We start from the raw sequence: 12,604 nt of genomic DNA on the forward strand, positions 1-12,604 counted from the left end.
TGGTGGAATACTATTTGTCACCATAATTCCGATTCATATAGACCACATAGACTCTAGTCCCACCACATTGTAAGTTTAAATACCATCCGAGAAATGTGGCATGTAAATTTCACAACAGCATCCAGTAGTTGGAGACATGCAGTAGCTTGGTTGGTTGAGGCACTATGTTACAGGTCGGAAGGTTGTGGGATCCAGTCCCCGATGAGGCCATTGGATTTTTCAATTGACCTAAACCTTCCAGCCACACTGTGGCCCTGGGGTCAACTCAGCCTCTAACAAAAATTAGTACCAGGAATATTCCCGGGGGTAAAGGGCTGCCGGTGTGTAAGTCTGATGGCCTCTCAGCCATCTGTGAGACTATTGTCTATAGCAGGCATATCAAACTCAACTTATACAAAGGGCCACCTCAGCCCTATAAATAATAGTCTAGGGCCACACTTCAAGATAGAAATATATATTAGATTTTGATACAAGGAAATTTAATTCTATTTATTATTTAGGAATAATTTCAATATAATTACCTAAAGTTACATATCTTACAGTTTTAAAAAGCAAGAGAATGCCATTTTTGTCAAGTATCAAGCAACTTTTCAATATGTAAAAAGGGTGATTACACAAGAAATTATGTTAGAAATGGCAAAATATTGAATTTCCTGCAGCCTGCTAATTTATGTCTGCGTGAGACTTCTTGTCTTCTGGTCTGTTGGAAAATTGTCTTTACAAAAAATATTTCTACTAAAATTTTAATATTGATTTTAATATCAATTAGTTCTAAAAGTTGAGGGGCCACATGTTTGACACAACTGGTCTAGAAGATGTGGGAGCCTTTTTATCCAATAGTTATGTGTCCTCCTCGCTGTTCCAGAGGGTCGTGTGGAGGTGTCACGGGAGAACAAGTACCTCAGCACACTAGCACCTGGCAAGGTGTTTGGCGAGCTTGCCATCCTGTACAATTGCAAGAGGACTGCAACTATTAAGGGTAAGTGATGCATTGGCTGATGTCAGGATGAGTGCTGCAACCTGTGTGTTCCATCAGTTACTACCATAAGGAGTGCGGTAACCTATCTTGGTATCAGTTTGTTCTGTTCGTTGCAGCTGCCACTGACTGCAAACTATGGGCAATCGAGCGCCAGTGCTTTCAGACCATCATGATGCGGACTGGCCTCATTCGTCAGGCAGAATACACAGACTTCCTCAAGAGGTGAGTTTAGTGATGCGCCACTTTTGTATGGCCCTCACAGGAAGCTCTTCCTGCGGGTTAATACTGACATCTCCATCTGCACTCAGTTCCTCCCATATTTCTTTATGAAATGATGTTAAACATAGGAAGGGGTCTTCTTTAAGCTGAGAATTATTCATTGCCTGTCAAGCAGTTTTTTTCTTTTTCTGTGGCTGTTCAAAATACAGAGGCTTCTTACCTTTGTTGACCAGTTCATGGCAACCAGTGCATTACTGACTGCGAGATGTATACAAATATTGCCTATAAATCAGTATGCATGATGGCCTATAAAGTTTGGAATTAAGGGAAGTTACTAACTTTGTGGACCACTTGTCAGCATTATGTTTCACAGAGAGCAATGCCGTTCATGCATGGGAATTTGTTTGTGATTTGTCAGCAGTGGGCAACAGTGATCATCTCCATTAGCCATTTGTTCTCAGTTAAAGTTAGTGAGCAGTGTGTTCTGTCATGGTGCAGTACGCTTTAGAGTAGCATGTATTTGTGTATGACTTCTACATGAAACATGGATCTGCTAGAAAGTGTCAGGTGAAAATTTCAACATAAATTTCATGATGAAAGAGTTCCCAGCAGGCAGATAATTCACAGTCTAGGGAATAAACTTTGATCAACGGGACTCTTAATAGACAAGAAACAAAAACATAATCACCAAGTGTTTACTGAGGAAAAGTTAGATGATGTAGGAGTCACACATGAACATATACCTAGAAAATGACTGAAGCGTCTAGCTCAGGACACTGGAGTGTCAAAGTCTAGTGCAAGAAAGGCAACACAATTGCTGAAGTTTAGACCCTATAAAGCAACAGTGATTCATGCCCTGAAGCTGCGTGATCCAGCTGGCATGGTTCATTTTTGCAGTTGGTTTATCAACACTGTTATTGAAGGTGATATCCACAGTTGACAGGGAAAGCACTTTGAACACCTCCTATGATCTATTAATTTGAACTACTTCATTCTAAACGTTATTGGCCAACAGGCCTATTTAGTCATCAGCAAAATTTGTATGCACCTCACAGCCAACGGTGCACTGGTTGCCATGAGGCGCAGAGCTATGAACCAGTCAACAAAGGTAAGAACCTCTGTATATATGAAGAGCTTAGTGATGTGTTAGAGACTGGGCTTGTTCCTGGTATGGAGAACAAAATAAATGTATAATTTATAAGAAAAAATTGAGTAATAACTTAGACCTAGTTACTCATGTCATGACAGTAGTTGATGACTGGTGACCCAGTGACATGGAACGAAGGCTTTGCAGCATTGTGACTCATGTCACTGACTGGTTGGTGTGTGTGTTCTCGTGTTCCAGTGTCCCCATCTTCAAGAACCTGCCAGAAGAAACCTTGACAAAAATATCAGATGTGCTAGAAGAGGTGAGCATGTGGTTTATCTCATTTAAAGTAGGACTGACATATCAGTCACAGTAAGTCATAATACATTATGAGCCATTCCACAGAACTTGAGCTGCACAGCTCACACAGTGAGAGCCCAGGCCTCACCAAACTGTCTTACCATACCAAGTATGAATAACTTTATTAAATCATTTTAGTTTTATTAAATGTTGGTAACTCTAAAGGGAATATATGTAGAGACATCCAACCAGAGGCCGTTTCTGAGCCTAGCTCAGGTACCCAACCCTCATCATAAACTCTGAAATGCCTGTCTTAAACATTCAATGTTGAAGTTTATGCCTTATTCATTCCTGTTTCGCAATTGATGTTTCATCTCACACTGGAGCCAAGTAAGCAAGTTGCCGCATTGAGTTCATTGAAATTATGTGGGGAGAATCCTCAAACAAAAAAAAAATCCTGATTGAGATGAAACCCTGCATCATGTCTCACTGTCAGCCTGACTGGGACTGTACCTCACATTGTATATCACCGAGTAATCCTACCTGGACCAAACTCGACATTTCGTCTACCAGATAATTCTGACATGTCACATCAGCTCATACACCTGACTGGAACGCAGTCTCTCCTTATATGTTCTGCAGGCATCATAAAGAAGTCTGTTTCCTTTTGCAGACATTCTACGCACCTGGTGATTACATCATTAGGCAGGGTGCTCGTGGAGATACATTCTTCATCATCAGCAAAGGACAGGTGAGTGGTGTAACATCCACACAAGTTGTGTCACTGAAGTGTTATCGAACTTGTTATATTGAGACCCTGGCTTATGTTCCAGGTGAAAGTGACAATAAAGCAACCCAACACCGAGGAGGAGAAGTACATACGGACCCTTCAGAAGGGAGACTTCTTTGGAGAGAAGGCTCTGCAGGGGTGAGTTGCAGTGGTTTCCTTCTCTGGAAATTTTAAGTGTGTATGGTGTTCAATAAAACTGCTTTGAGATGGTGGAATTACTTGGGAAAGTTTCCAGAGAAGAATGTTTTTTTGTTGCTAGTGGGGTGGGACTAAGTCCCTTATACTGCGGCCACTTCTGGCTTATTGTACCAGCCCCAGATGATAGGTGAGGGTGATTGTGGAGCAATTGGTGGAATGAAGATTGGCAGGGGAGACCGAAGTACTCTGAGAAAACCTGCCCCAGTGCCACTTTGTCCACCACAAATCCCACTTGACAAGACCCGGGATCGAACTCGGGCCGCCGCAGTGGGAAGCCAGCGACTAACTGCTTGAGCTATGGTGCGGCCCAGGGAAGAATGATAATGTGTTCTGTTTTACTGGACTGCCAACAGTGATGACCTGCGCACAGCGAACATCATTGCTGATGAGCATGAGGGCGTGACATGTCTTGTGATTGACCGCGAGACATTCAACCAGCTTATCTCGAGCCTGGATGAGATCAGAACGCGGTACAAGGATGAAGGTGTGGAGAGGAGGAGGTGAGTTGTATGTTGTGCTGTGTGTAATGTGTGCTTGTCTGCAGGCATGTAGTAATAATAAACTTTTTATTCTGTTCTGTGCTTCATCCAGGGATAGCAGACACAGTAAGTATGTTCTTGTATTTGCAGATATGATGTTTCATTAATTTGCTTAATGGTGGTTGGAACTGTTTTGTTGAAATTATTTATAATTGTAAAAATATATATTTCTCTCATTTGGACATATAAAAATATAATGTGAATCCAACTGTTCAATGAAAATTTGAATAAACCACTTACTCCCTGCAGTTAGTGATATCGGGCAGCACAGAGTGGCACAGCTAATGCAGAGGTTTGCCGTGTTTCTGTTGTGCAGAATCAACGAGGAGTTCCGGGATGTGAAACTTGCAGACTTGCGAATCCTCGCAACGCTAGGGGTTGGAGGCTTTGGACGTGTTGAGCTGGTTCAGATCGCTGGAGATCCAACAAGGTCGTTTGCTCTCAAGCAGATGAAAAAAAGCCAGGTATGGAGTGAGAAGGTTATAATGGCCCCCACATCTGAATGTTTCGCACCCATTTGTGTTCAGGAACAGTGGATATCCTGACTGTGGTTCTGTTCAATTCCTCTACAGAAATGCTGAGGTAGTTACTCTGACATTTATAGCAAGCCACCCCAGGATGTTAATTTGACCATGTTTATCTTCAGTTCTTGGGAAGGAGGAAGAATCCTGCTACCATATGCTTTGTCAGTGCCCAGCTTTTGGTAGCCAAGGAACAGAGATGCATGGTTAGAACTGACAGATATCAGAAGGGCCTCACTTAGGGGTATGGCTCTAGCATCATGATCAGCGTCCTTTGAAGGGTCCTAGCAAGATTTGGGGTGGACCCAGCAGTGATCTGAGTACTCAGGGCAACTGCACATTTGTCCACTTAAGTCAGTAGAACAGAATGTTTTCAGCTTGTCTTCATTACTTTGGTGGCTGTAAGCAGCTTCTGCTTGTCATTTGTTCGTCTTATCAAATCAATAAGATGAGGTAGAAAACACGAAAACAAATAATATATGTTACATTTTGGTAGGAAAACTTGCACTTTGGAGACCTGGGCATAGGTAGCATAGGTAATGTTAGAGAAATAGACCATAAAAATGTGAATTAGATTGAACTGGCTCAAGATAGGTGTAAGGTGTGGCTTTTGTAGAAACTGTGATGAACCTCAAGGAATTGCTTATTCTGCTACCAGACCACACCCTCGTCTTGCTCATTAAGATTCATCTGAATATAATCCTCCCATTCACAAATATGTGAGGAATGACTTAGCAACGATTTTAATGTTGAAACACCCTTTGGGACACAGTGATGCTGTCCCTAAGAAAAAAACTCTACATCTCCACAGTCTGGAAATTTCCATCCCAAGTGATACACAAAACACAAAAGTGCTTCTCCATTGTGTGTTGCAGATTGTGGAGACGCGGCAGCAACAGCATATCATGTCTGAGAAGGAAATAATGGGCGAGGCAAACTGTGAGTTCATTGTCAAGTTGTTCAAGACGTTCAAGGATCGCAAATATCTATACATGCTCATGGAGTCGTGCCTTGGAGGGGAACTGTGGACCATCCTCAGGGATAAGGGTCACTTTGATGACTCCACCACGCGCTTCTACACAGCATGTGTGGTGGAAGCATTTGACTACCTACACAGTCGCAACATCATATACAGAGACCTGAAACCTGAAAACTTGCTGCTTGATGTTAATGGATATGTGAAACTGGTTGATTTTGGTTTTGCAAAGAAGTTGCAGGTGTGTGAAACCTGTCTTCTGCAGATGTTTTGACATCCATTTTGCATTACAAAACAGAGTGTTTGTTTCCCCAAATATAATTTCATATGAATTGTATTTCAGTATTCACTTTTGGTAATGCTGTTTTCTTTTGACTTGCTCGTCCTGTATGATGTTTAAACATTATCTTGGTGGTGAGTATTAGGATTACGGTCTTACCTTCTTAATTCCATGCCAGCTGGAGGGGGCAAATAATTAAGTCAATTTCTATCTTACAGTATGGTTGTCATTGTTGTCATACTGGAAGGTGTTATCTGACGATACACAAATTTGATATGTTTGTTTGATTCATTCAAAATGCCGTTAAATTGACGTTAGGTCTTGTCACATTTTTCGGTGTGCAACAGTAAATAATGAAATATAACACATAACCGCAAATTTATGCCTCCCCCCAATTACATGTATGACATGAACTGTTTTGGCTAAATTGTGTGATCACAAAACTGACAACCAGAAAATCATAACATGCACAATTTCTACTTATTCATTTTTATGCAAGAATTTGAAATAATGTTATTCAAATGAGAAGAAACTTCTGTTCACCAATAGAACATAATTTCCTCGCATTGTATCTGACAAAAGTTATAAGAACACTAACAAAAAACATGCAGAAATTAAAAAGTTCCCTTGTGATTCATAATTCAATACATTGAACTGTGATGTGCTGGGAAGTATACAGTCAGAAATATCAGGATTACCATAAAGGGTTAGTTTTGTCCTATGTTACCATTGCAGCCTTTTTGATTAGCGTTGTCATCTTAAATGCAACTCTGTGGTCATCAATTTGATAGCTGTTATCCAGAAATATACTCAGAGTAAAATTATTTACAGTCTGCATAATGTTACAGCTTGGACACTTCCACTTACAGGCCCACTTATTTATCCTTTAGTGGTAATTTTTTAAATTATATAAAGAAATAATGCATATGTGAACTTCAGTGGCATTTTGGTTCATGAGATCAGTAATGATCCTTCAGGTTCCATAAAATTACATTAATTTCTTTGGTAGGTAAGGGTCTGTTAGCTCTTCAAAAAGGAGCCAATCAAATCCTCTGTTAGGTACGACCATGAGCTTTGTAACTACAATTTGTGGAGTACTGTCTGGTAATGGACTGCTTTGTCTCACAGCAAGGACGCAAGACATGGACTTTCTGTGGTACTCCAGAGTATGTGGCTCCTGAAGTGATCTTGAACCGAGGTCATGATATCAGTGCAGACTACTGGTCGCTTGGGGTGCTCATGTTCGAGCTGCTGACAGGCAAGTCTTGGCTTCACGCTTGATTGATTGAAATCACACTGCTCTTGTGCGTCACATGGATGTCCTGTCACAGAAATAGCCTTGAACTCTGGCTGTCCCCCTCTGTCATTTGATTTGGTATCAGAGACCACAAGGGGTAAGAGGTTAGGTATTTTACTGCTGCTAGTGGCATACCTAGCAGAAGTGAATATGAGTAGATTCTAAAGGGTTCTTACGATGATGTATAACACCCAGAATTTCTGGGTTAGCTCCTTTTAAGGAACCAAACAGAGCAGGTATCTCACCCTTTCACCAGAGAACAGGAACAGGTCCAGTTTCCAAAGCATGTTTTCTAGTTTTCAGAATGCTGGACGATGGACAGAGTCCAAAAACCCAGTAATTCAAAAGTGAATATGCGTAATTATATAGTACAGTCAGTTTTTGGAGGACAGAAGCGCATCTTATATTTGGTAAATATGGTAAATTAAAGTGTACTTTACAGTCTTTCTGCTCACAGAGTGGAACCCCCCACCAATAGTGTAGAGTTCACCTTAAGCTATAGTTCCCCTCTACTGACTGTCATTCTTATCATAACCCAATTTCTGGGGGGTAACGAGTCTGCTTTATGGGTGCCCTGACCTCAGAAATAAGTTGAACTGGAAATCCTAGTCATCTGTGAAAGGTGTCTATAGGATATTCAAGGAGAAAGAGCAGGCCTAGCTGCTATTTCATCCAATTTCTCTTCACCATTTTCCCTCCTCCAGAGTAACAGCCAAGCTGGTGTTAGACTCATATATTCCAACATGAACACAGATATTTCTAGCATCTGTTGTAATCAGGGTAAATTTTGTTGAATATGATTTGAGATGCTCACAGTGATGTCTGTGAAGAGTACCATCTTCTGGGATATGACAGTAGACATCTTTGGGGGTTGCTTCATTGGCTTACTGTGTGACCGTGAAGGTGGACACAGTATATGCCTCCGAAATACAAGTGAACTTTTGCAGGACTACACAGTGTCTCATCCCAGAAGGCAGTACTCTTCAAGGCAAGTTTAATTTCTGCTGTGTTGAGCCACCATACATATTTGCAAGAGTACAAGGCAAATTTTGTGGCATCTTTGGGTGTTCTCTGACATGTAATGCCACGGTGAAAAACAGGAAACAGGAAAGTTACTTTTTATATACAGTGGAACCTCGCTTAATGAGCATAATTTGTTCCAGAATCTTACTCGTAATGCGAAACACTCGTTAAGGGAAACAAATTTTCCCATATAAATTAATGTAAAATACGATAATGCATTCCATGCCAAAAAAATACTCAAAAATTTTTATGAATAACGTTTATTCAAAGAAAATTATATATACATTGTTAAGGAGCATGAATCATCATCATCTTTTCTTCTATGCGGAATGAACCAACCTGGAATGCGAATTCGATTTGCAGAAAACAAAAAAAAAAAAAATTGAAATAATTAGTTTATTATTTATGATACATATCTAATTCTTTTTTACTAGAAAGCTGTCTAGAGACATTTGTTTTTGCTCACACTTCAAAATTTGGTGAAAATGCGACACAGCATTATCATTAAATAAATTTGAAGCGAGCATAGCCACTGTCTTATTAGGGTGATGCTTCTCAGTGTACGATGCAACAGTTTCCCATGCTTTCAGCATTTCTCTTATTGCGCCAGAAGATTGTTGCTTTGCTGTTACCTCCTCCTCCTCCCCCTCCCCCTCCTCCCCTTCCTCCTCCTCCTCTGACAAACTCCTCCACAACTTCTTGCTGTGAAACACAATGGAACTCCATAAGCTGTTCGGTGGTCAGCTCTTGGCTGTGCTCTTCCACAAGCTCATCGATATCATTGTTATGCACCTCCAGCTCCATAATCTTGGCCAAAGACACAATCTCGTTGACTACAAGCTCCACAGGTACTATCTCAAACCCCTCAAAGTCACATTTGACAACGCAGTGCAAATCGTTGATGTAGACCGATTGTATGTGCGTGCTAGATCAGCCACGCTCACACCTTGTTCTTGCTTTTCAATGATTTTACGTTTCATATCTATGGTTATTTTTATTCTCTTATGGCTGTCTTTATGCAGCTTTTTCTTTGGGGACATTTTTGCAAGGGTTATTAAACTTTGCACAAAAAAAATTACAAATAATATGTTTGAACACAAGTTTGGGAAAATGTGTGATCACAAGCGACACTAAGATACTAGCGGAAGGAGTGCTAAACACAGACTGATGTAGCAAGCGCACAATCCAGGACTTCCCCTCTCGTCACTCGTTATGCAAAATGTCACTTGTTAAGTGAGTCATTTTTTTACAATTTGTTTTGCTCGTTATGCGAATTACTCGTTATGAGAGGTGCTCGTTAAGCGAGATTCCACTGTATATTAGATAATATTACTATTGTTATTGTGAGCATACATCCATTGCATGACCTTGGGAAATCTTGAAGGCACTTGCAAGTTCCAATTTATGTTACCTGTTGCACAGTGAGAGACATAAGCAAGTTTGTTTGTCCACAGGTACACCACCATTTACTGGGTCTGACCCCATGAAGACATACAATATAATTCTGAAAGGCATTGACGCCATTGAGTTCCCTCGCAACATCACGAGGAATGCCATGGCGTTGATCAAGAAGCTGTGTCGGTAAGTGTGACTGTGGAGCCAATCACGAAGTACACTTCTGCTGGTTTTCTGGTTTTGGAATTGATCATGTGACATTGCACTTTCAGGGACAACCCAACAGAGAGGCTTGGCTATCAGAAAGGAGGCATCAGCGAGATTCAGAAGCACAAGTAAGTCTGGTGAAATCATTCTGTTGTGGGAGAGCTTAATCAGCTAATTCCATTGAGCACCCCATCTGTTCCCAGGTCTTCCAAATGATGTCATCCCTTCAGATTTTCTGATTACAGTTCTATGTGCATTTCTCATCTCTCCCATTCATGATACAACAGGACAGGCAAACATGTAGGGGAAGTGCACTGGTCTCGGGGATATGACGCTATGTAGTGTGGTACAGTGCTATGATTGTTCAGAGGAACATTATTGGAGAACAAGTGAAGACAGATGGCATATTCCTCCAAAATATTTGTACCCACCTACCGTACTGTATGGTGTTATAACCCAGAAGACCACAAAATGGAATACAGCTTTTATTGTTTGTATTGAACATTGAAATTTTGTTACTAGGATTTTAGCAGTTTATTTTATTTATTTATATATTTTTTGTCTCATTCATTACCTGTTGTTTGTCAGCAATGCTGTCAGTTACTGAGATTACTTGTCATTGAATGATAAGATGGTTAGCGAAGAAAGAATTGGGAAAACTCTGGGAAGAACTGATCATAATCTAATTTGAGGTACTGTCCCATCATTTGCCTGGAGGCAGTGGGGAAGAACACAATAAACTCAGGATAGTCAGTGTCCTAGCCACAGTTCAAATCAGAGGTCTCCAGAGCACATGTCAGAAGTGTTCCTGCTTAAACCGGCCTGCTCATTTTTATTTTAGTTGTAGCACAAGTTTTTGTTGGTCAGGAGAGACAACTAAAGATCAGTGTAATGACTGCACAGTCACTGCTTGAACGTGAAATCAGAGTATCAAAATAGCAATACCAATACACAGGTTCCAGTTTAGTTATACTGATTAATGACCATGTAAGAAACCCAGAAAAGTTAAGAACGAAGCCAGAATCTCATTTATAAACAGAGGCAATGCATCATCCACTTGTTTTTCAGCTTTCTGGTTCTGCTTTGTACCCTGTACCCTCTTGTGTCTTCCTCATGGGTATGTCCCTCGTCGTCATGTTCTGTTCCCGTTCCACCTCACTGTCTGTCTCCCAGCAGCCATCTCCACCTCTTTAGCTGCCCTTGTTTTTCAATTGTATATAGCAAATTCTGAAAAGAAGAGTCTTTCTAAAGAAGCTTATGATTGCTCATCTACTTGGTCTCTATCCTTGGCCAAATGAATTAGTGAACACCATCCTAGTCTATTTTCCTAAGACCCAATTTAATATTACCATCCCATCTGTGCCTAGATCTTCAAAATGGTTATTTTCCTTCAGGTTTCCCAACCAAAACTTCTTTGTGCATATTTATTTTCTCCCCTGTGTGCTGTATGCCACACTGATCTCAACCTCATTGCATTAATCCTGCTAACATTTGATACAGAGAACGAAGTATGAAACTCCTCATAAAGCAATTTTCTGGTCTTTATTGCTTCTGCCCTCACAGGCCTGGAGATTCTCATCAGCATCTTTTCTCAGACATCACATTTTGCATAATATGACCAAAACCTTCAGTCCTTTGTCATTCCACACTGTGTTCTGTTCAGTCCATTTCTGTCTACATGATGTTTCCTTAAGGGAAATTAGATGAGCAACTGTTTCTAGGTGGTTTGATGGTTTCAACTGGGAAGGCCTCATCAACCACACGCTGATTCCTCCAATCACCCCAAAGGTGCGCAACGTGACTGACACAAGCAACTTTGATGAGTATCCTCCTGACAGTGAGGGGCCTCCATTGGATGACCTTACAGGCTGGGATGCTGACTTTTAGACCCATGGCCTGTAGTTCCTGGTGCTAAGTTGCTGTGACTCAAGAGGCTAGAACACATTCACAAGTATTAGCTGACTGGCTGGATTACAGGGTGTCATCCCTGTGGCATGGTGTACTGTGATAGGTTGTACAGAGTGGTCACTTCCAGCTGGGTGTACTTAGTTCAAGAAGACGGTTCCCCGCTCATTTTATAGTATCGTTGAGTGCCATTTAAACACTGTATGGGAGAAAGGCTTGGTTAACGCATTTAGACTGCTACGTTTTATAATTAATAATGACGCTGATATTGTTATGGCATTTTCAGACAGGAAGTGAACAATGATGTAATTAATTTGTACAAAGAGAATTTAAATTGATGTGTGTATAAAGAGATGGTAAATTCCTCAGAGCTCTGAGGGTAGCATATTACCATTGCAATGTTCTTGCCATTCAGACATAAATAATTAACTTGGTTATTTTATATATGTTACATTTGAATGATATAGTTTATATAATGTATGTACATATGCAACTCTAACACTTGCACATAGACTTAACCCGTAGTGTGCGATGCTTCTTAACAGAGAGGGAACACTTTGTTCAGATGGTGTATTTAAAATAAAGTTTTTTATTACCTGCCAGCCTGTCACCTTCTTCAATGCGCTGAGAAATGTCTTGATTGTGTAACAGGTGCCACCAGTTCCATGACAGCATCATCCATCTTGTCTCCATGTTTTTTCCAGTTCCTTGTGTGGGTAATTTGAGTTTCTTCCAGGGTGGAGGAAATACCACTATGAAAATATGGAAGAAAGCAGTCTTTTGGGATTTGGCACCATGTATAAGTGGTGTTAACCGACGTTTCGGAGGAACGTATCGCCTCCATCTTCAGGGTAGAAGAAAATATAAGAATTCTGCAAGCGAAGAGAC

At 40.8% G+C, this 12,604-nt stretch overlaps 1 protein-coding gene across 9 annotated transcripts in view; it reads left to right on the forward strand.

Moving 5' to 3' along the window:
- The window catches only part of LOC111867470 (cGMP-dependent protein kinase, isozyme 2 forms cD4/T1/T3A/T3B), an 89,396-nt gene extending 77,080 nt beyond the window's left edge, over positions 1-12,316 (forward strand). For all 9 annotated transcript variants that reach the window (XM_033752699.1, XM_023857366.2, XM_023857372.2 and 6 more), the window contains 12 exons: positions 866-979; positions 1,096-1,201; positions 2,544-2,607; positions 3,259-3,336; positions 3,419-3,513; positions 3,927-4,073; positions 4,429-4,576; positions 5,509-5,850; positions 7,018-7,147; positions 9,664-9,790; positions 9,877-9,939; positions 11,533-12,316. In XM_033752699.1, the coding sequence (XP_033608590.1) occupies positions 866-979; positions 1,096-1,201; positions 2,544-2,607; positions 3,259-3,336; positions 3,419-3,513; positions 3,927-4,073; positions 4,429-4,576; positions 5,509-5,850; positions 7,018-7,147; positions 9,664-9,790; positions 9,877-9,939; positions 11,533-11,698 (1,580 nt within the window). In that variant the 3' untranslated portion in view covers positions 11,699-12,316. The remainder of the gene's footprint in view (positions 1-865; positions 980-1,095; positions 1,202-2,543; positions 2,608-3,258; positions 3,337-3,418; positions 3,514-3,926; positions 4,074-4,428; positions 4,577-5,508; positions 5,851-7,017; positions 7,148-9,663; positions 9,791-9,876; positions 9,940-11,532) is intronic.
- The last annotated feature ends 288 nt before the right edge of the window (positions 12,317-12,604 follow it).

This window comes from Cryptotermes secundus, unplaced genomic scaffold, assembly GCF_002891405.2.
Source record: "Cryptotermes secundus unplaced genomic scaffold, Csec_1.0 scaffold843, whole genome shotgun sequence".
Classification (NCBI taxonomy): Eukaryota; Metazoa; Arthropoda; class Insecta; order Blattodea; family Kalotermitidae; genus Cryptotermes; species Cryptotermes secundus.